Genomic DNA, 24,295 nt, shown 5'->3' on the forward strand with positions numbered 1-24,295 from the left:
CATTTAGAAACACTGTGATCAGATCACACAACAATAAATATGTACCACCAGACAAAAAAGAAAAAAACACACAGAAAAGGAACTGCGCTGCACTCTCCCTCAATGTTCTTTACAACGTAGATTTCTAAGGTCTTCATAAAAGACACACAGGATGGCAGGGCCATCCAACCCCCAGCCTGCCACTGTCCTTGTCCCTGGCCCCCTGCTCTGCCAGCTCACACTGAGCTCAAGGGTTTTACAAGCAAAGTACAGCCACCCTTCCCCCGATCAGGGTGCCTATTGGATTCGATCCTGTGCAGATGACACCCTCAAGCTCCCAGGGTCCCACTCATCCAGCTCTTCCTCAGACAGAAGGTCCCCGTGGTCAGACAGCTGGTCTGTATTGCTGGTACTGGTCGCATCGTCCTCATCCTCGGAGCTGGCCTCGCAGGCTGTGTGGAAGAGCTGCATGAGTTCTCGAAAACGATGGGAAACCTAGGAGGAGAGGAGGCGGCTTGCATTCACCTTTCTTAAGTTAGTAACATTTTAACATTTACTAAGCACTATATACTAACTTAAACAATCTTGTTTGTTCTACACTGTAAGGCAGTGAGGGCTGTGCCCTCCTTATAGATAAGGAAACTCCAGTTAAAAGGCTAAACATTTTGCCCAAAGTCACATTCCTTCTAAAAACTAGAGTGCAATCCCTGGGGCTTCTACCTCAAAATTCAATGCCCTCTCTCTTCTAGAGCCACGACTAACCACTCTGACAAATCAAGGTCTTCCTCAGGGCAGACCTTTATAATCACTAATCACCTCTTAGTTGGCCAACCTGTCCTCTTCCTTTCCTTGGTTCCTCTGGAGCTTGAAGCTCTAGCAGGGTTTCCCCTACTTACCTCAGTAGGGGTCTTATTTCCCAGCTGCTGGGAGATGATGCTAAAAGTCTGTGGCTGTGCTCCTTGCTCCTGGCACATGGTCAGAATCACGCGGTCAGCTTCCCTGGAATCCACATAAGACAATTAATCTAAATCAGTAACATGGGTGTGTTCCATGCACTTTCTAAACACGCTCACACATCCATCCCCACCTACCTTGTCCACAGGACAACCTTTTCCCCCGTGGAGCTGACCTTGCTGTTGTTGGCACACACTGTAGCTTCTGTGGCCTTCGTCTGCGTCTCCCCCACTGGACCCTTGCCCTGTATTCCACTGTCTTTAGCCAAACCTCCTCTAGGGACTTTGGGAGAAATCTCTGAGGTGTCAGTTCCTGATGAAGAAGATTCATGGACAGGAGACACCCCATCCGCTGTCACCCCAGCTCTACTGGAAGGCAGCCAGCTCTCCTGAGTATCTGGTTTCCCAGATACCTGTCTCCCTGCTAAGTCTCCGGTCCTTGAGGAAACAGGACTCGGGAAGGAAGCAGGGGGTTCAACGTTTCCGGGCAATTTCTCAGTTTCTGAAGCATTCCAGACCAGCATGGAAGCCTGTGACTCACGCCCTGGCTTATGGCCCTCGCCCTCATCCTGAAGTCTGGGGGATGCCCTGGGGCAGGAGAGAACCTCAGGCCCAGCCTGGTTACTCCTAACAGCACACAGCACAGTTCCAGTTTTGGAGGGAAGCTGAGGAGTCTCTGGTGAGCAGGGCGGTGGGCCATCGAGGAGGAGCTGGTCTGTAAAAGTCACTTCTTGAGGAGACAGCAAAGTGCTCCCTGCTGCCAATCCTGTTTAGGAGGAAAATACGGATCTAAGGGTATGGACAGGGCCACAATGCATCTAAGGACACAAATCACCATGGGGTCACTCTGGCAAGCTACCGTGATAAAGTTCTAAGGTCCAAGAGTGAGGTGAGGGTGGGGGCTAGGGTCGCTTATATAAAGATATGAAGTCCGAATGCCAAAGCTGAGAATGGCTGAGGCTTTAGAATGCAGACCATAGAGGATCTGGAGACAAGGGGAACGGGTTCAGGAATGGGAACACAAGAAGAAAATGCTGGGACTTCCTGGTGGCGCAGTGGTTAAGAATCCGCCCGCCAATGCAGGGGACACAGGTTCGAGCCCTGGCCCAGGAAGATCCCACATGCCGCAGAGCAACTAAGCCCGTGCGCCACAACTACTGAGCCTGTGCTCTAGAGCCCACGAGCCACAACTACTGAAGCCCGTGCGCCTACAGCCCGTGCTCTGCAACAAGAGAAGCCACCGCAATGAGAAGCCCGCGCACCGCAAGGAAGAGTAGCCCCCACTAGCATAACTAGAGAACGCCCGAGTGCAGCAACAAAAACCCAACGCAACCAAAAATAAATAAATAAATTTATATTTTTTTAAAAAAAGAAAATGCTGGATTGTGTTGATTTGTAGCACTCTTATTTCTGCAAGAGGATTGAGGCCACAGGAAAGAAAATTAAGGCTGGACAGTAAGGATTTCCTACTGGTTTATTAGTAAAAGAGGTGGTAGCCCATCCCTGAAAAGACTAATGTTATCCAGGCTCAAAGATGTTCTTGCTTGAAGTATGTGAGAATGAGACAGAAATAAAGGGAGAAAGGCTGGGCTGGCAGCTGGATCACTCACCTGGAACAGGCATCTCTCCCTTTCTGGTACTCCTGCCAGTCCTGCTCTGGGTTGCCTCAGTGCTTTCTCGCTCCTCTGGGGCTTCCTCCTCCATCACATCCTTGCCCTGCCCAGCTTCCTTAGCACCAGGCACGGGACTGGCCTCTCCGTGGGGGCTGCCGCCCACCAACTCATGGGGCTCCTTGCTCTTGTAGGATTTGCTGTCACAGACCTGCAGGGATGGCCTTCTGGGTCAAGGGTCTCCTGACCTCTTCTGTCTTAGGAGCCGACCGAAGGAAGAAACCCTGCCATGATGCTCAGCAAGTCAACCAACATGCATGCCTGCTCCAACTATTTTCAATGGCCCAAAAAAGAGTGCTGGATTCTACCAATCCTCTAACCAAGGAGTGTATTTCTGCTGCCGACCAACCCTACTTTAGAGAACCAGCATTACCTTTAGGCTATTTTCCTCACACAGGTTTGTTTCGTTAAAAAAAAAAATCTAAGAGGGAAATATATGAACTGGTTGATTCTTCCCTATTCCAAAAGCTTCACCTACAAGATTCTCTTTAAAAAGTAAAATCCATTATACATATATTTTTAAAGATTCTATTTATTTTGCATACACACACTAATGTGTATGTGTACGGCATATTACTTATCCACATGTAATCTTTTTAGGAATTCAATAAGGTACACATCTGTGGTAGCAAACAATATCCCAAACAGCAAGGCAACCTGGGGGTTGCCCTAGGCAGCTCCGATACCCCTTGGTACCAGCTCCCTCCTCACCTTGCTGCTGCAGTGGCTACAACTTCTCCTCTTGCTCTTCTTCATCTTGGAGTCAGGACCTCCCTCATGGCAGGAGCAGGCACAGTCCTTGGCCCCATCTGGCCACTCAGCCTCCTAGGAGACACTTGGGCTTGGTTAACTGCCAAGCATTTTTGGTACCAATAGAGGGAGCTAAGTTGTGAGCCATCTGAACAAGCCCGCCCCCTGACGCCCTCCCCCACTTCCTTTCTCTTTCATTATACACCATCTCTTCACGTTGCCTGGGGAAATCAATGCCCAAACTCAATTAAAGCCTACTATGAATCCCTGAAGCAATCTGTAAATGACCCAAAGACTGACATATCCCAATTGCCCAGATGTTTCAAGAAATATTTAAGTGAAATATAATCTGAGGCAAAGTCACTGGAGAGCTCCCTCATGAGATACGATCTACTCACTCGTCTGTCTTTGTTTCTGTCTCCCTGTGCCTTGAGCTCTCCCCTCTCCTCCAATCCCCTTGAGAGAGGGCTTTGTACATATGGAAGGCTCACTCAATGATACTCTCTGTTCAACAAACCCAAGACATAAGTACCATTATTATCCCCACTGACAATGAAGAAACTGAAACAAAGAGAGATTAAATAAATCGCTCAAGGTCATTCAGCTACTAAGAAGCAGTTTTCCCGAAGAAAGAGTACAAGACATGTAGTAAAGGGAAATGGACTAAAAAGGCTACTTCTTGAAGAGCAGTAGACAGCAGTGGGTACAAGCAGACTCTGGGGCCAGGCAACGTGGGCTCAGATCCTAGCACTGCCTCTGATTAACCATGAGACCCTGGCAATGGCCCCTCTCTGCAATTCAGTTTCCTGTTCTATAAAATGCAAACAAGAGCAATCTTTTCATAGGGTTATTGTGAGAGTTAAACGAGTGAATAGTCCATGTAAAATACAAGAGACACGTGATACTTTGGAACACAGCTCGGTATTAGCTGTTGTCATTATTATTAAAATGAGGAATCCTGGTTCTATTTTTTCACAAGAACAGAAAGGAAGAAGACCCAACGACAAGAAAAATAGCTCTGAGCTAGAGAAACAGATCCTTCTAATGAGGCAATCATGGGTGGGACCTCTTCAGCAGCTGCACCGTTCTTCCCATGGGCTCTGCATGTCCACAGCAGCCTGACCTTTGGTTCCTGCTCCATGACTGCCTCAGATCACAGAGGCTTTTGCACTACCCTAAGCCAGAGGACCACTCAGACAGAAAACTCAAGGCTTGATGCATGAAAGATGGATAATCCCCAACAACCTGGTGTACCTTATCATGATTTTGGACCCCAATCTCTTTTCTTCTTTTGTTCTTTGAGGCTGTGGGTATCTTGGGAGGTTCCTCTTCCTCTTCCACATCAGGCAGTGCCACTTCTTCAAAGCCATCAAACTGGGGAGGAGTTGGTGCCACTCAACACAGACTCTGGGCAGATATCCCTCTACACATGGCCTTCCCCCTTCACAACCCTACAGCAGCCTCACAGCCTGTACCTCATACTCTTTCTCCTCAGTCCAATTGATCTCTTCAAAGTCACCCATACGGCTAGCTGCTGGGCGCAGATGGTCAAAGAAGATGGAGAACTCATCCTGTAGGTGGTCATGGCCTTTGAGGAGCTGCCACATCTGTGTCTTGAGCTGGGGAGAGTTGCAGAAGGAAAGATAAAGTCTCCAGAGCCTCTCTAGGCCACCATTCCAAATCAATCCCACATACTTCTGGGTTCTACTTTCCTAGTTAACTGGGAGACACACAGAAGCCTCTCTTTGATAGCTAAGAACTCTTAAACTTCCTCTCCCTCCTTACTTGCCTACAAAGCAGGGGTACAGGCAGACCTGGTTTTAGTGTCTTTGCTTTACTGCTCCTCACAGATACTGTGTTTTTTACAAATTGAAGGTTCGTGGCAACGCTGTGTCGAGCAAATCTATCAGGACCATTTTTCCAACACCATTTGTTCATTTCATGTCTCAGTGTCACATTCTGGTAATTCTCACAGGATTTCAAAATTGTTCATTATTATTATATTTATTATGGCGATCTGTGATCAGTGATCTTTGACATTACTACTGTAATTGTTTGGGGGCACCATGAACCACACCCATATGAGAAGTGAACTTAAAAGATAAAACGCTGTATATGTTCTGACTACTCCATCGACCAACTGTTCCCCCATCTGTCTCCCTCTCCTTGGGACTCCCTATGCCCTGAGACAATTAGGCCAATTTCAGTTGAACACTTAGGCCCTACAGAGCCTCAGAGTGTTCAAGTGAAAGGTACAGTCGCACATCTCTCACTTTAAATCAAAAGCTAGAAATGGGGTTTCCCTGGTGGAGCAGTGGTGGAGAGTCCGCCTGCCGATGCAGGGGATGCGGGTTCGTGCCCCGGTCCGGGAGGATCCCACGTGCTGTGGAGCAGCTGGGCCCGTGAGCCATGGCCGCTGAGCCTGCACATCCGGAGCCTATGCTCCACAACAGGAGAGGCCACAACAGTGAGAGGCCCGCGTACCGCAAAAAAAAAAAAAAAAAAAAAAGCTAGAAATGATTAAGCTTAGTGAGGAAGGCATGTCTAAAGTCGAGACAGGCCAAAAGCTAGGCCTCTTGTGCCAAACAGTTAGCCAAGCTGTGAAAGCAAAGGAAAAGTTTGTGAAGGAAATTAAAAGTGCTACTCCAGTGAACACACAACTGATAAGAAAGTAAAGCAACCTTATTGCTGATATGGAGAAAGTTTTTGTAGTCTAAGATCAAACCAGAATATCAAACCAGTAACAACATTTCCTTAAGTCAAAGCCTAATCCAGAGCAAGGCCCTCTCTTCAGTTGTATGAAGGCTGAGAGAGGTGAGGAAACTGCAGAATAAAATTCTGAAGGTAGAAGAGGTGGTTCATAAAGTTTAAGGAAAGAAGCCATCTCTACAACATAAAAGTGCAAGATGAAGAAGCAAGTGCTGATGTAGAAGATACAAGTTATCCGGAAGATCTAAGATAATTAATGAAGGTAGCTACACTAAACAACAGATTTTCAGTGTACAAAAAAGCCTTTTATTGGAAGAAGATGCCATCTAGGACTTTCATAGCTAGAGAGGAGAAGTCAATGCCTGGCTTCAAAGCTTCAAAGAACAGGCTGACTCTCTCCTGTCAGGGGCTAATGCAGCCGGTGACTTTAAGTTGAAGCCAATGCTCATTTACCATCCCAAAAATACTAGGGTCCTTCCGCATTATGCTAAATCTACTCTGCCTCTGCTCTTTTAAATGGAACAACAGGGACTTCCCTGGTGGCGCAGTGGTTAAGAATATGCTTGCCAATGCAGGGGACACGGGTTCGATCCCTGATCCAGGAAGATCCCACATGCCGCGGAGCAACTAAGCCCACGTGCCACAACTACTGAGCCTGCACTTTAGAGACCGTGAGCCACAACTACTGAGCCCTCATGCCACAACCACTGAAGCCCACATGCCTAGAGCCCATGCTCTGCAACAAGACAAGACACCGCGATGAGAAGCCCACGCACCACAACGAAGAGTAGTCCCCGCTCGCCGCAACTAGAGAACGCCTGTGCACAGCAATGAAGACCAAATGCAGCCCAAAATAAATAAATTTTTTTTAATTATTAAATAAATAAATGGAACAACAAAGCCTGGATGAAAGCACATCTGTTGACAACATGGTTTACTGAACATTTTAAGCCCACTGTTGAAACCTACTGCTCAGGAAAGAGTCCTTTCAAAATATTACTGCTCAGTGACAATGCACCTGGCCACCCAAGAGCTCTGATGGAGATGTACAAAGAGATTAATGTTGTTTTCATGCCCACTAGCATAACATCCATTCTGTAGCCCATGGATCAAGGAGTAATTTTGACTTCCAAGTCTTAGTACTTTAGAAATATATTTCATAAGTCTACAGCTGCCACAGATAGTGATTCCTCTGATGGATCTGGGCAAAGGAAATTGAAAAGCTTCTGGAAAAGATTCATCATTCCAGATGCCGTTAAGAACATTCGTGGTTCATGGGAAGAGGTAAAAATAGTCAACATTAACAGGCTTTTGGAAGATGTTGATTTCAACTCTCACAGATGACTTTGAGGCGTTCAAGACTTTACTGGAGGAAGTAACTGCAGATGTGGCAGAAACAGCAAGAGAACTAGAAATAGAAGTAGAGCCTGAAGATGGGATTAAATTGCTGCAATCCCATGACAAAACCAGAACAGATAAGGAGTTACTTCTTGCAGATGAACAAAGAAAGTGGTTTCCTGAAATGGAATCTACTCCTGGTGAAGATGTTGTGAAGATTGTTGAAATGGCAACAAAGGATTTAGAATATTACATAATAATACTACATAATATTACATAAACTTAGTTGATAAGGCAGTGGCAAGGTTTGAGAGGACTGACTCCAGTTTTGAAAGAAGTTCTACTGTAAGTAAAATGCTATCAAACAGCACTGCAGGCTATAGAGAAATCATTCATGAAAGGAAGGGCCAATCGATGGAGCAAACTTCCTTGTTGTTTGAAACTGCCACATCCACTCCAGCCTACAGCAACCACCACCTTGATCAGTCAGCACCATCGACACTGAGGCAAGACCCTCCAGCAGCAAGAAGATTACAACTTGCTAAAGACTCAGATGATGATTAGCATTTTTTTAAATTTATTTATTTATTTTTGCCTGCATTGGGTCTTGATTGCTGTGTGCGGGCTTTTTCTAGTTGCAGTGAGCGGGGCCTACTCTTCGTTGCAGAGCACGGGCTTCTCATTGTGGTGGCTTCTCTTGTTGTGGAGCACGGGCTCTAGGTGTGCGGGCTTCAGTAGTTGTGGCACGCAGGCTCAGCAGTTGTGGCTCGCAGGCTTAGTTGCTCCGCGGCATGTGGGATCTTCCTGGACCAGGGCTCGAACCCATGTCCCCTGCATTGGCAGGCGGATTCTTTTAACCACTGCGCCACCAGGGAAGCCTAGCATTTTTTTTTAATTGAAGTACAGTTGATTTACAGATGGTGAGCATTCTTTACTTAACGTGTGTAAATTTTTTAGAGCATAATGCTATTGCATACTTAATAGACTAAGGTATAGTGTAAACATAACTCTCACATACACTGTGTAACCAAAAACTTCGTGTGACTCACTTTATTGCAATATTCACTCTGTTGCGGTGGTCTGGGACTGAACCTGCAATATCTCCAAGGTATGCCTGTATATTTTTTTATCGAAGTATAGATGATTTACAATGTTGTGTTAGTTTCAGGTGTACAGTACAGTGATTCAGTTTACACACACACACACACATTCTTTATCAGATCCTTTTCTCTTAGAGGTTATTACAAAATATTGAGTATAGTTCCCTGGGCTATACAGTAGGTCCTTGTTGGTTATCTATTTTATACAGTGTGTATATGTTAATCCCAAACTCCTAATTTATCCCTCCCCCACCCCCTTTTCCTCTTTAGTAACCGTAAGTTTGTTTTCTATGTCTGTGGATCTATTTCTGTTTTGTAAATAAGTTCATCTGTACCTTTTTTTTTTTTTTTAAGATCCCACATATAAGCGGCATCACATGATACTTGTCTTCATCTGTCTGGCTTACTTCACTTAGTATGATAATCTCTAGTTGCATCCACGTTGCTGCAAATGGCATTATTTCATTCTTTCTTATAGCTGAGTAATATTCCATGGTATATATAAACCACACCTTCTTTATCCATTCCTCTGTCCATGGACATTTAGGTTGCTTCCATGTCTTGGCTAGGTATGCCTGTATTATTAACAGGTTTGATTCCCAGTGACACTACTCTCTATCCCTGCCTTACTGATCTCCAGCTCAGGCACTAACTCAAGGCAGAGCAAGGAAGCAACCCAATCCTCCCCATACCTGCCACCCAGACCATCGCTTCCTTCCTCGAACTTCCCTTCCAGGGCACTTACGGCACCTCTAAGCCTGTGAGGAGCAGTCAGGCTTTGGTTTCAGGTGGCAACCACCCCATCCCAGTGCTTTATGCTTTAGGTAAGCCTAAAAATTCCTTGCCTTCTTCATCCCCTCCACGAAGTCCACCGCTCAGAAGCAAGAGGATATGGAATAGGTTAGGGAAGGGAGAATGAAGGGCCTAAAGCCCAGGTGACAATGGAAAGGAAGCAGGACAGGAAAGAATACCTCAGTGATTTCCTGGGGCAAGCAGTCTGCACAGCTCTGGAGGACCTTGATAATCTTTTGGTGGTGTGAGGGGTTCTCTGCAAAGCAAATTTCCAGCTGCCGAAGAAACTTGCGACTCTTCTCGAAAGCCTGCTGCTCCTCAAACTACAAGATTGGAAAGAGGGCAAAAGAGGAGTCATCTATACAGTGTGAGCAGGACTTGAGGGTTCTAAGCATAAGAAGCAAGAAAAATATGCTAGGGGCATGGGGAATAACAAGGCTCTGGTTTACAACTGTGAGATCATTTTTTTTTCTTTTTGCTCGCGCTGCGCAACTTGTGGGATCTTAGTTCTCCAGTGAGGGACTGAACCCGGGCCCTGGCAGTGAAAGTGCCGAATCCTAACCACTGAACCACCAGGGAATTCCCTGTGAGATCTTTTTTTTTTTTAAAGACTCTAGCATCTATCCACCTTGGGTCACTGGGGTCTACCAACCCAAGAAAACTAAGATGTAAATGAAAGAGTCAAGAGTTATACATCTCAAGTTGCTTACTGTTTCACAGATTGTGAGATCAGACACATTTCACGGTTAACAAAGAATTTTCACATATATACTCATTTGATCCGCATAATAATACAAGAAAGGAAGATTATGTATAATCATACCATTACCATTTAACTGCTTTAAGACTCTCAAAATAATCTCATTATATCCTTTATTCCCGTGTTTATCCATCTTGACAGACACCCAGAACTAGTGGGATATTCCTCATGTTCAGACACTTATTCTCCAACATTTCAAATGTCACCTTACCATACAGGCCTTCCCAGACCACCGTGTATAAAACTGCAACATTCTCACTATAAAGCATTATATATATTTTACTGTTTATATATACACTATCATTTTTATTTTATATATATATATATACATATTTACAATATATATGTCTTACTGTTTATCACCTAACTTGCCCCATGAGAACATAAGCTCCATGAGAACATAAGCTCCATGAGGGCAAGGATTTTAGTCTTTTATAATTACTATATCCCTAGTACCTAGAACTTTGCCTGACAAATAGTAGGTACTCAGTAAATATTTGTTGAATGAATGCCTGTTTCACAACAGTGAGAAGCAAAGTGCATACGATTTACCTAAGGTCTCCACTGGAAACAAAGGAAAACCCCCCTCATTTTGCATGTAAAGAAAATGAGAGAACACAAGTTGGGAAGATCATCCCTTGAAAAGAAGAAGGCTCTTATGACCTTGGGCTAGGGGAAGGCTATCTGACTGGAAGCAGTCAGGAGACTGGAACACTGCTGATCAACACTATTCAATCCCAGTCTTGCTCTGACCCAAGAATCCTCGTGTGCTGTCTTTGCCCCTCTACTTACTAATCCACAGGCCAGGGCTTGCTCAGGCAATAGGAAAGCAGCAAAGTCCTTCAAGAGCTGAGGCCAGTCCTGGAGCAGGATTTGCAGGCTCTTGTAGAGATCCACAGCTGTCTGCCTCTGAGTATTTGACTCAAATTCATAGATGACCTGAAGGAAGTCCTCATATTTGCCAGGGATATGCTGCAGGGCTTCTCGGACCTATACAGGAGGACTTTCAATCATCAATACCCTTCCTTTGGGCCCCAACAAGACACAATGGGACAGAGGGAGGAGGAGGAGTTACTGTTAGAGAGCTCTAGAATTATCCTTCAGAGGCTACTCCTCTGACAGGTCCTAAGATCTGTTAATGGAAGACACAGGCCCATGAGCTAGGCACAGCTCTTTTTCTGGCAGTGGGGGATGGAAAAACCTTCATTTTCCAGGGACCAGAGCCCTACCCACAATACCAGGTAAGCTTTTCTCTAGCTCACACCCCTAACCTCTCCTTCCTGGTTTCAGCTCGATACTGAGATATATAAGGAGTACTTGGTATGTATATATTTCAGCACGATACCATCTGAGGGTAAATAACACATGAATTAGGAATGTTAGTAAAATATTAGGAGACAAGAAAAACCATGACTATCACTGCTAGTACTCCACTTTGCTGGGGGTATAGAGGAACCAGGTGGTTACCAAAAGAATGAGATAGGGACCACTGCCACCAATAGGTTGGTTCATGACTCTAAAGATCACTGAGGCCCACTTTCTGGCCAGTGTACCAAATGTCTTTCTTTCCAAGACAAGGGCTCAGTAAAGGTCCTTATTAGCCTGTCCTCTCATTGATGATGGTAGAAATCACCTTTCCCCATTTCTGGGCAAGAGAGGGGTAATATGCTAAGGCAGTAATAATAAATCTGCTTAGGACTGAAGTCGGTGTCCTTGTAGTTCTCTCACACAGTTCTTTTGGTAATTCCAGGAAAACAAAGCCAGAGGCATAGAAGGCTGTTGTGCAGCCTGAAAAGCATACTTCATTTTAAAAACACCTCCCCTGAAATAGAAGCAGTCTCACTGAAAGCAACTGGCAGGAACAGGAAGCAGCATTTGCCTACCCTGGTCAGATAAGCCTGAGCAAAGGCCAAATCCTTCTGCTCCCTGAGTGGATCTCGCTCGAGGATGTCCTCATCATACAGCAACAGCAGCTTGGAGGTGTCCTTGCTGGCCCGGGCCCGACTGCCCCGCTTGTTGCGAACTCGATGATTGCTCCGGCCCTTTCCAGCAGCTTTGATGTTCTCTCCTTAGAGTACATGTGAAAACAACTGTCTGTCTGTCCCTGCAACCTCTACTCTCCCCATCCCACCGCCCCACCCAAATCCTATTCGATATTATGTAGTAACTTGGGAGAAAAGCTGTTGGAAAAATGTTATGAGAGGCACGTCTGTCCCCGTCAAGTCAGGCCTATGCAGAGTCGGCAGCATAACTGCATTAACTAGCATGATAATGAGATACCCGGCTACTGCATATTGAAAATGGAAGTCTAAAAAGAGTGACTATGGTCTGATGTTGGGCTCTCAAGAGACTATGTCTTGGTGAGGAATAAGCAGTGCTTTCGAAATGAACATAACTCTTGGCCTCATGCATGACAGATGAATTAAGAACCAGTATAAAAACTTGCATGAACTGAGTACAAATCTAGCAGCTGATGAAAGTCAAATTTAAATTTTCTGAGCGTCTCTTCTCTGCAATGGCACCAGGTTAAACATCTGTCTGGGGAAAGGGTGACTGACAGGGGGGATCCAGAGGATTTCCTCTGAAAACTAGCACCTGTTTTATAAGCTAGCCATTCTGCACATGTCCCTGAGACAATGAGGCCACCTGAGACCCACCCCCATTCAGGCCTGTCCAACTCACCTGGTGGGGACTTGCTGGTCTCCACTTCTGGAGCAGTCTTGGGGGAGGCAAAGGTGGTAGGAGGCTTCTCAGCAGGGTCTCCAATGGCTTCGTCTGTCATTTCATCCTCTTTCTGCAGGTTTTCCATTCCTTCTGCTTCTTCTTCCTCTTCTTCCTCAGGTTCAGAGTTCTCTTCCTGGGAGTTCTCTTCCTCAGACTCACCCTCCTGACTCATGCGCCTTTCAGATGCAAGCCAAGTCAGTTTCTCCATTGTTTCCTGCAAAACACCCCAAAGAGTGCCCAAGAGAGCTATAGTGGCTCCCGAAGTGCTGACTGTACAGACTTTTTCAGGAGAAAACTGAGGTTAATTAACTGATTGGGGGGTGGGAAGCAGATTTTTTGGGGGGGTTGGGGTGGTTTTTTTTGCTTTTTTTTTCTAACCACGCTGCACAGCTTGCGAGATCTTAGTTCCCCGACCAGGGATCGAACCCAGGCCCCAGCAGTGAAAGTGCCAAGTCCTAACCCCTGGACCACCAGGGAATTCCCAAGCAGTTGTGTTCTGAAAGGTCGAGCCTGAAGATAATTTTCTTTTGCCAGGGTCCATACTTATGATTTTATTTTTAGGTCATTTAAATCATGCTCAAATGATTCAATTTAACGTTTAAATGAGTTTAAGTCAAATGTAATAAGTAACATTTCACTCTTTCCCTCTCCTCTCACCTCAAGCCCCAAATTATGTCCCGTGATACCTTAAAAAGTCAAAAATGATTTTAGGACTATCTATAGTGCAAAAAGCAAGCAGGTGGCCTATCAATAAATTAAACCTATTACTGAGTCCACAAAATATTGGAGAACAGTCCCCAACTCTCACCTGGAGTTCCGGGACAGAGAGCACCGATTCCTCAGAAGCTGATGACATCTCATCTTCCTCATCTTGGGTAAGGTCGTCAAAGTCCTCTTCTTCCTCTTCCTCTGGCCCATCCTTCTCTCCTCCAGTTTCTGGCCCAGCTGGGGTCCCCACTGACTGACCATCAACACTGCATAAGTCTTCGGGCTTCCCTGAGGGGCTACTAAGCGCCATTTCAGGGTCAGTGGAGGTTGAAGCATTCCTTGGGGACCCCTTGCTCACATCTCCTGAGTTTCCTTCATCAGCAGGCTCTTGAGAAGCCGAAGGGGTCTTAGCTGGTTGACTCCTCTCCTCCTCCTGTTGTAGGACCGTCTGTTTCTTCACCTCTCTAGGCCCGCTTGACTCCTCACTTGTGAAACCAGCATCCAATTCCACAGAGTGTTCTTCTTTGATTTCATCACAGCTGTCCTGCTCTGGGGATCCACCAGAGATGTCCTCCCCGGGGTCTTTAGGTTCCATCTTAATGATTTCCTCTAAATCCTCAGGAGAAGTGTTTAGAGATTCTTGGAAGCCCTGAGGCAGTGGTTCTGCAGCCTGCCTCCCCTCCTCTGTTTTCACCAGAGTCCAGCCATAGGCACTGCTCTCTGACAACTGTTCCTGGCACACTCTGTCTGCTGGTGGAGGCCCTGGGCTGTGCTCCTCTTTGGGGAAGACAGCAGCACAGAGAGGAGATAGTTCCTGAGGTTCTAATTTGGGTTCTAGGCCTTGAAAGGCATTTTTCCCCTCAGCCAAAGGACAACCTATGTCCACACTCACTTGGGCTTTATCTTCAGGGGTAGATGGTACAGAAAGATTCACAGAATTGCCAGAAACAATTAAGGGTGGGATGGAGGAGGCCACAAGGGGCTGGTTCAACGGACAGGGAAAGGAAGTAGGGTTAACCAAGAGGGTAGTGATGGGAATGGTCTGAGGACTCTGCGCCACAGTTGCACTGACAGGCTGGATCATGTTGCAGCCACTGCCAAGGCTCACAACCTTCACGGTGGTGGCAGGAACAGTGAAGATAACAGGCGCAGGGTGGATGAGGGGGGCAGGCTTCAGACAGAGAGAGGGCTTGGCCCCCTTTCTCTTTGAGGCTCTCCGTTTCACACATGGCTTTCGAAACTTAGAAGGAGCAAGTGAGGGCAGCATTACCTTGGGCACAGGGGCAGAGGAGAGCAGGGTCTGGGGCTCAGGCTGAGGGAAGCTGGTCCTGGCCTCAGGAGGCGTAGTAGGCAGCACTGTTGGAGACTCAAAACTATCACCCCCAGGGACCCCCAGTGGAGGACCACCTGGCACTGTCTGTAAGACAGTAGCTGGCTGGATCACGTGAGGAATCGGGACCACCATTTTGCTCGGAGGGGCTTCTGACTGAGTTGACCTAGCTGCTGTTTTCCCAGAGCTGGAGCTAGGCTGGAGAGAGGGGCTGGGTCTGATGAGGAGGGGCTTCAGGACTGATGACCGCTTCTGTCTCCAGGCCTTCCTAGAAAAACGGTTGGCAACTGGCTTCAGCTTCAGGACTACACCCTTAGGCAGTAGCAATGGGTACCGAGTTTCGCTCCCCAGTTCCGAGCTGCCTTTTCCTAGGCCTGGGTCTGAGTTGATCTCAGTGGTTCCGGTCACACTTCCTACCTCTCTGGCACCATCAGTTATGCGCTGCAGTTCCTCCTGAATGGATGGCAGACTGGCCTATTGGGAACAAGAACACTCGGATCTAGCACCTGCCAGAATTTGGTAAAAATAATTGGGCTTTCTAGCCCAGAGATAAACCCATGTACATATGGTCACCTTATCTTTGATAAAGGAGGCAAGAATATACAATGGAGAAAAGACAGCCTCTTCAATATGTGGTGCTGGGAAAACTGGACAGCTATATGTAAAAGAATGAAATTAGAACACTCCCTAACACCATACACAAAAATAAACTCAAGATGGATCAAAGACCTAAATGTAAGGCCAGAAACTGTAAAACTCTTAGAGGAAAACATAGGCAGAACACTCTATGACACAAACCACAGCAAGATCCTTTTTGACCCACCTCCTAGAGAAATGGAAATAAAAACAAAAATAAACAAATGGGACCTAATGAAACTTAAAAGCTTTTGCACAGCAAAGGAAACCATAAACAAGACGAAAAGACTACCCTCAGAAAGGGAGAAAATATTGGCAAATGAAGCAACTGACAAAGGATTAATCTCCAAAATATACAAGCAGCTAATGCAGCTCAATATCAAAAAAACAAAAAACCCAATCCAAAAATGGGCAGAAGACCTAAACAGACATTTCTCCAAAGAAGACATACAGATGGCCAACAAACACATGAAAGGATGCTCAACATCACTAATCATTAGAGAAATGCAGATCAAAACTACAATGAGGTATCACCTCACACCGGTCAGAACGGCCAGCATCAAAAAATCTACAAACAGGGCTTCCCTGGTGGTGCAGTGGTTGAGAGTCCACCTGCCGATGCAGGGGACACGGGTTCACGCCCCAGTCCAGGAAGATCCCACATGCTGCGGAGCGGCTGGGCCAGTGAGCCATGGCCACTGAGCCTGCACGTCTGGAGCCTGTGCTCCGCAACGGGAGAGACCACACCAGTGAGAGGCCCACATACCGCAAAAAAAAAAAAAAAATCTACAAACAATAAATGCTGGAAAGGGTGTAGAGAAAAGGGAACCCTCCTGCCCTGCTGGTGGGAATGTAAACTGATACAGCCACTATGGAGAACGGTATGGAGGTTCCTTAAAAAACTAAAAAGAGAACTATGATATGACCCAGCAATCCCACTCCTGGGCATATACCCTGAGAAAACCGTAATTCAAAAAGAGTCATGTACCACAATGTTCATTGCAGCACTATTTACAATAGCCAGGACATGGAAGCAACCTAGGTGTCCATCGACAGATGAATGGATAAAGAAGATGTGGCACATATATACACTGGATTATTACTCAGCCATAAAAAGGAACGAAACTGAGTTATTTGTAGTGAGGTGGATGGACCTAGAGTCTGTCATACAGAGTGAAGTAAGTCAGAAAGAGAAAAACAAATACCGTATGCTAATGCACATATATGGAATCTAAAAAACAGTAATGATGAACCTAGTAGCAGGGCAGAAATAAAGATGCAGACGTAGAGAAAAGACTTGAGGACACAGGGCAGGAAGGGGAAGCTGGGACTAAGTGAGAGAGTAGCATGGACATATACACACGACCAAATGTAAAATAGACAGCTAGTGGGAAGCCGCCGCATAGCACAGGGAGATCAGCTCGGTGCTTTGTGACGACCTAGAGGGGTGGGATAGGGAGGGTGGGAGGGAGGCTCAAGTGGGAGGGGATATGTGGATATATGTACACATACAGCTGATTCACTTTGTTGTACAGCAGAAACTAACACACCATTGTAAAGCAATTACACTCCAATAAACATATTAAAAAAAATAATAATTGGGCTTTCTAGATGTTAGGTACCTTTCCAGGACAGTCTCTAGACATCTTTTTAAGAAGGATTTTTCTGCATGATATCAGATATTTCTAAAAAGACCACACTCCAATTATATACTCTAGAAACTCTCCTCTGAATTTCCTTTAAGAAACTAGCATTTTAACCACTATTTTTAAAAGGTTATAGAATCAGGTGGAGAAGTGGGAGAGGAAGGGTAACTGAAGAAGATTTCTTACGTCCTAGTTCTACAACTAAAGCATCAGAGGTGTAAAGTAGCCTTTGACATTTCTGCCGGGTTTCTACTGACCTTCTACTTCAGACACACTTTGAGGAGGAGGGCTGTACCTTTAACCAGAATGGAAGCCGGTGTTCTTCCCTCTCTACAGGTGGCTTCCACTGATGTGGCTGGATCTCTTCACAGCACTTCATTAAGATGGGCAGCTGTCTGGTCTTCCTATAAAACTGAGCATGAAGAAATTAAGCATGAGTCACATTCCTTCCAGAAACACTGCCCTTTGTCAGGGTAGGGAGTGCGGTGGGCAGCAGTTTGAGACAGACACACACATAACCATATACACGTATCCATGAACACCATATGCTGACTGCTTCTGCATTTCAAATTAAGCTAATCTCTAATTAATAAATATTTTATCATTACTCAATATCTTCTGACGTGCTCCATTCTGGTCACCAGGAAAGGAAAAGTTCAGGTCACAGAAAAGGAAGCACATGGTCAGTCATCTTATCTAAAATTTGCTCCTGCTCAGCAGCCGCAGTGAGAGTGCCTTATTAATCCTTATCCTGGCCCATGGAAGCTTCCTTTTAAGCAAATAATGGTGCAAAGGACATTAGAAGGGAAGGAAAGAAGAACAGCAAGACTGAGACAGTTCAGTTTTAAGAGTGAATGAAGAGGGGAATTGAACTTACACTGACAATAAGCGCCAGACACTGTGCTACAAGCTGAGCATACAAATAAGGAAGCAACCCCTGCTCTCAAGGAGCTTACAGACCAGTGGGAGAGACAGTCAAGTAGAAACCAATAATGACATTCTGTGTAAGAAAGTACAAAGATGTGCACAAAAAATGACACACAACTCAAACTTGAAAATGGAAAGATCTTTCTGGAGCAGGTGCAACTACAGAAAAATCTTAAAGAAACAGAGTTTGCTAAATGAAGCAGGGGAGGGCAGAATATAATTCATTTTCAAAATCATGAATGTGTTTAAGGAACCACAAAGAGATCGGTCTGGCTACAACTAAAGGAATGCAAAGAGACTTCAGAAGACAAGTCAGAGGTAGGCAGGAGAGGCCTTCTGTGCCATGTCAAGCAGTCTCAACTCTACGCTGAAGGATTAGACAGAGGTGGCTATGGCAGTAATCTGAAGAATGGAATAAATGGAGCCAGAATTAGAGACACCAGTTATAAAACTACTGCATTAATGCAGGTGTAACTTCATTCAGGTGCCTGAGCCAAGGCAGTGGGCAACAGAGTAGGAAATGGAGTAAGAAAACTGAAGACTTGGTGACAGACAGACAGACAGGAGTGATCAAGCAGAAGGAGTTGAGTGTAACTCCTAGGTTTATGGACTGAGAAAAGGGCTACACAGTAATGTTATACACAAAGAACATATCCAAGCAGAGGTAAGTTGGATGGAGGGGAGTCAGCTGGTGGTGGTGGTGCCAGTGGCAACAACTGGAGGGTGCAGAGGGAGACACAGTTCAGTCTGAGGCATCAGTGAGGCAACTTAGCTAAGAATTCCTTTAAACAGGTGACTTCATTGAGCCGGAGCTCAGGAGAGAAACCCGGACCAAAGACACAGATTTGAAAATCATGAAGAGACAGACACCACCAAAAATCAGCAATCTGGATGAGACCACACACTGCAAATTTACTGTGGAACACTGACATTTAAGGGTAGAGCAGGGGAAGAAGAGTTCACGAAAGAGCAGCCTGAGGTAAAAGTCCTGGTCTCACAGGAGATAAGAGTATAGGAGTCTGAAGAAGGAATGTGTGAACAACATTATCAAAGTATCAATGTAACTGCAAAGTTAAATAGGATAAGAGCAGAAAAGTATCCACTGGATAGCCAATCAGGAAATAATTCGAGATGTTTGTGGAGATAATATCCACACTCTCATAGGTTAAAGAGTTAAAGAGGGGGGGGGCTTCCTTGGTGGCGCAGTGGTTGAGAATCCGCCTGCCAATGCAGGGGACACGGGTTTGAGCCCTGGTCCAGGAAGATCCCACATGCCACGGATCAACTAAGCCCGTGTGCCACAACTACTGAGCCTGTGCTCTGGAGCCCTCAAGCCACAACTACTGAGCCCACGTGCTGTAACTACTGAAGCCCTCGTGCCTACAGCCCATGCTCCACAGCGAGAGAAGCCACCGCAGTGAGAAGCCCGCACGCTGCAACAAAGAGTAGACCCTGCTCACCACAACTAGAGAAAGCCCGCGCACAGCAACAAAGACCCAGCACAGCCAAAAATAAATAAATAAAATAAATAAATTTATTAAAAAAAAAAAAGTTAAGGGGGTACTTCCCTGGTGGTGCAGTGGTTAAGAATCCGCCTGCCAATGCAGGGGGACATGGGTTTGATCCCTGGCCCAGGAAGATCTCACATACCGCGGAGCAACTAAGCCCGTGTGCCACAACTACTAAGCCTGCACTCCAGAGCCCATGAGCCACAACTACTGAGCCCACGTGCCTAGAGCCCTGCTCCACAACAAAGACAAGCCACCACAATGAGAAGCATGCGCACCGCAAGGAAGAGTAGCCCCCGCTCGCCACAACGAACACCCAATGCAGCCAAAAATAAATAAATAAATAAATTTATTAAAAAACAAGAAGAGTTAAGGGGTAACTTACTGTTAAGACAGGCAGATTAAACACATCTATTTGGGTTTGTTCCCTCTTGAATCCCCATGAAAACAACAGAAAGGAAATTTTTAAAGGTAAAAGCCTAAAAGGAGAGACAGAATGAGAGAAAAAGTAAAAGCAACAAAATTCTCGGGACTTCCCTGGTGGCGCAGTGGTTAGAAATCCGACTACCGGGCTTCCCTGGTGGCGCAGTGATTAAGAATCCACCTGCCAGTGCAGAGGACAGGGGTTCGAGCCCTGGTCCAGGAAGATCCCACATGCCGCAGAGTAACTAAGCCTGTGCACAACTATTGAGCCTGTGCTCTAAAGCCTGCAAGCCACAACTACTGAGCCCACACGCCTAGAGCCCGTGCTCCGCAACAAGAGAAGCCACCGCAATGAAAAGCCTGCACACCGCAACAAAGACCCAACTGAGCCAAAAATAAGTAAATAAAATAAATAAATTTTAAAAAGAAAAGAAAGAAAGAAATCCGACCAGAAATGCAGGGGACACGGGTTCGAGCCCTGGTCCAGGAAGATCCCACATGCTGCAGAGCAACTAAGCCCGTGCGCCACAACTACTGAGCCTGCGCTCTAGAGTCTGCCAGCCACAACTACTGAGCCTGCGTGCCACAACTACTGAAGCTCACGCACCTAGAGCCCATGCTCTGCAACAAAAGAAGCCACCGCAATGAGAAGGCTGTGCACCACAACAAAGAGTAGGTCCTGCTCACTGCAACTAGAGAAAGCCCGCGTGCAGCAATGAAGACTCAGTGCAGCCAAAAATAAATAAATTTATTTAAAAAAATGTTTTTTTCAAAGCTAAAAAGCAGATGGAGGAGTGGCAAGTCACATAGAAGAATGAAGAAAACCAAATCCCATGTGGAGAAAAGTTATGGGTCAACTAAATTTATGTCAAAGACTGGCAAAAGGATAAGACACCAGATACCTCCAGAAGTGGAGGAATTAAAAACAGGTCGAGATGAGGAGGACAGGTTTTAAATCTGCTGAAGAGGCAGTTAGACCCCGAATCCCCTCTCTTGTTTGATGTAGCCCAGTGACAGCTTCTCCCCCTACCCTGGCAGAAAGAAGTCAGGGTTGTGGAAAAGATCCTCTCTGAACTGAGGCTGTCAGGCATATGAGGGCAGGCGTACTATGCTGATCAAGTATAGAAGAGAAAACTCCAGCCTCTTTCCTCTCCTGCTTTCCCACATTCCCTCTGTCATTTGCTATTAAAGAATATTCAATGAACAACAATAAAAATAGCTATTAGACATCTTAAATATGATAGAAAAAATAAAGAACTCAAGTCAGCAGAACGGTTAGAAGAAAAAGCTGAAGTAGTATCTCCAAAAGTACAACAAAAAGACAGAGCGATGGGAAAAAAGAAGAAAAGCAAGATGAGAAGATGAGCCTGAGAGGTCTAACATCTGACCACTGAGCACCATAGGAGAGAACAGACCAAAAGAAGGGAAGGAAACCATCAATATGTAACTCAAGTACATTTCCCAATACTGAAACCTATGAGTTTCCAAAGTAAAGTTTATCAAGTACCTTGCATAATTAATGAAACTAGACACATACTGAGGCATATTATCATGAAATTTCAAAACACTAGAGAAAAAGGAAAAATCCTACATACTGCCAGAGGGAGAGGAAAAACAGGTGTAACATAAAGGTTCAAGAGTCAAAAGGGCATCAAATTTCTAAAGAGCCAGCACTAGAAACTAGAAGAAAATGGAGCCCTTAAAATGTTCTGATAAAAGTGATTTTCAACCTAGAATGTTAGACCCACTGAAGTGGGAGAATAGAGACATATTTCAAACTTTTGATTTTGAATAATTATAGATTCATAGACAGGTCTCATATACACCTGTTACATAGTAACAAGTTACATATACATACCAGGTATATAGTACAATAGCAAAACTAGGAAATTACATTGGTCATGTCATGTCATGACAGACAATGAATACAAGCAGTTTAAACCTAAAAATTTGTTTCTCGAGCACTCTTCCTCAGAATGCTACTAGGATGTGCTACACTAAAACAAGGCAAAAATGATGTGGGGTTCAGAAATAAAAGGATCCAACGTAAGTAAGAGGTGAAATGAATCCCCAGGATGATGGTGAAAAAAAAGCCAGAGAAGATGTTAGTGCAGCAAGCCAAGAGAGCAACATGGGTAGAGTGGAACAGCATCAGAGCACTCTGGTAAGGATTTCTTCAGGCAGATTGAAAATGATAGCAGGACACCTAAAATATCTGAACACACTGAAAAGAGATTTATAAAACTGAAGTAGGGCCTCCCTGGTGGCGCAGTGGTTGAGAGTCCGCCTGCCGATGCAGGGGATACGGGTTCGTGCCCCAGTCTGGGAGGATCCCATAGGCCGCGGAGCGGCTGGGCCCGTGAGCCATGGCCGCTGGGCCTGCGCGTCCGGAGCCTGTGCTCCGCGGCGGGGGAGGCCGCAACAGTGAGAGGCCCGCATACCGCAAAAAAAAAAAAAAAAAAAAAAAAAAAAAAACTGAAGTAGACTTTAGTGTTGAACTGGTAATACCTACATAATAAAACCAAGTCCCACTCATCCTCTAAAAATGCAATTATTAACACCAGGAGAAACAAAATGTCCAGCAGAAAAAGCAAAGTAATTATGATACACTACATAGCTCAGCTGTGAGGAGCTTTTAATCGTGCTTATAATGTAAACTCTAAAAACAATCTAAGTGGGCTTCCCTGGTGGCGCAGTGGTTAAGAATCTGCGTGCCAATGCAGGGGACATGGGTTCAAGCCCTGGTCTGGGAAGATCCCAGATGCCACAGAGCAACTAAGCCCGTGCGCCACAACTACTGAGCCTGTGCTCTAGAGCCTATGCCCTGCAACAAGAGAAGCCTCCGTGATGAGAAGCCGCGCACCGCAATGAAGAGTAGCCCCCGCTCACTGCAACTAGAGAAAGCCCGCGCACCACAACGAAGATCCAACACAGCCAAAAAGAAATACATGTATAAAAAAAATAAAAACAATCTAAGCAAAACTGTGATATAATTATAGTGAGTGGTGAGACTACAGGAGTGTGGAGAGAACTAAGTCTTCGTCTTCCATGGTTTCAGTTTAACAGAGGAGGCCTAAATCCAAAAAATCAAGTGGGGACTTCCCTGGTGGTCCAGCGGTTAAGAATCTGCCTTCCAACACAGGGGATGTGGGTGTGATCCCTGGTCAGGGAACTAAGATCCCACATGTCACAGGGCAACTAAGGCCGCACGCTCTAGAGCCTGTGAGCCACAACTAGAGAGCCTGCACGCTGCAACTACTGAGCCCATGTGCCACAACTACTGAGCCCATGCACTCTGAAGCCCGCAAGCCACAACCAGAGAGAAGCCCACGTGCTGCAGTGAAAGATCCCACATGCCACAAATGAAGATCCCACGTGCCACAACTAAGACCCAATGCAGGCAAATAAATAAATATTTTTAAAAAATCAAGTGGTAGCAAATATAAGCATGCCACCTAGATATGGAGGTAAATGTACCATCACCCACAAAAACCTTGCTTAGCAGGAAATAGGGAGAAAAATTATTGTCTTTCATGACAAGTCTCATAGAACTATTTGATTCTTTAAAGTATACTTTATAACTTTGATATAAATATCTAAATATAAAGAGTTAAGGAGAAGGATATAAGTGGACTGTGGCCTACCCTTTGAAGAAGGTTAGAGTGGAAAAAAAATGAGAAAATGAATAGCTAGAGGAAAACAGATTCAAGAAGTATTTTAAAATTTGAACAATTTTATATTTAGGAGAAATATGTATAACAGAGGAAGAAGATGACACCCTAGAGGAAAATAATGGATCACTGTTCCTGGAAAGGAAAGAGGGCGATTAACCTAGTGTGCAGGTGGGAGGAACTAACCTTAAATAAAAGGCTATTCATTGAGACTAAGCAAAAGAAAAGGAATGGCTGCACTCAGGCGAGGTCTCCGGTGGAGCGTGCAGGGAGCACTTACTTTAATGATGTTGTCAGGAGCTCTGTTCATGTTGAGGTTCTTGATTCTCACTGTCAGCTGGTGGGCAGTCTTGCAAGTGAGAAGGTACTTGCTGATTAGAGGCTTAGGAAACTCGGTCCCTTCAAAGTGCTTCAGTCCTAAAGCTAACAAACTGAGAAAGGGGCAGTGACACTCAATCTCACCTGACAGTCCATCCTGCTGAAAAGCCTCCCAGATGAACTCCACATTCTATAACCCACTTTTTCTACATCTAATTCTTGTACAAGTTAATGGCAATTCAATAGAAAATTTCAGATATTTACTGAGTGCTAAGAAGTACTATGTGAATAAGACTCAATGAGGAGTTCCCAATTAAGTGAGAAGAGGAAAAACCAGGCATAAATCACTAATA

The 24,295-nt window shown here is 45.3% G+C and overlaps 1 protein-coding gene across 4 annotated transcripts in view; it reads right to left on the reverse strand.

Moving 5' to 3' along the window:
• Positions 1–57: 57 nt before the first annotated feature.
• Positions 58–24,295, reverse strand: part of GON4L (gon-4 like) — an 89,157-nt gene continuing 64,919 nt past the window's right edge. For 3 of the 4 annotated variants that reach the window (XM_082615398.1, XM_082615395.1, XM_082615396.1), the window contains 14 exons: positions 23,905–24,055; positions 17,391–17,507; positions 13,584–15,287; positions 12,734–12,989; positions 11,935–12,119; positions 10,844–11,041; positions 9,471–9,614; positions 4,828–4,971; positions 4,607–4,726; positions 3,314–3,427; positions 2,543–2,753; positions 1,071–1,698; positions 876–978; positions 58–474 (listed from right to left, as the gene is read on the reverse strand). In XM_082615398.1, the coding sequence (XP_082471524.1) occupies positions 277–474; positions 876–978; positions 1,071–1,698; positions 2,543–2,753; positions 3,314–3,427; positions 4,607–4,726; positions 4,828–4,971; positions 9,471–9,614; positions 10,844–11,041; positions 11,935–12,119; positions 12,734–12,989; positions 13,584–15,287; positions 17,391–17,507; positions 23,905–24,055 (4,273 nt within the window). In that variant the 3' untranslated portion in view covers positions 58–276. The remainder of the gene's footprint in view (positions 475–875; positions 979–1,070; positions 1,699–2,542; positions 2,754–3,313; positions 3,428–4,606; positions 4,727–4,827; positions 4,972–9,470; positions 9,615–10,843; positions 11,042–11,934; positions 12,120–12,733; positions 12,990–13,583; positions 15,288–17,390; positions 17,508–23,904; positions 24,056–24,295) is intronic. The other variant, XM_082615397.1, reaches the window with a different exon arrangement.

This window comes from Mesoplodon mirus, assembly GCF_964341445.2.
Source record: "Mesoplodon mirus genome assembly, chromosome: 3".
NCBI classification, from domain to species: Eukaryota; Metazoa; Chordata; class Mammalia; order Artiodactyla; family Ziphiidae; genus Mesoplodon; species Mesoplodon mirus.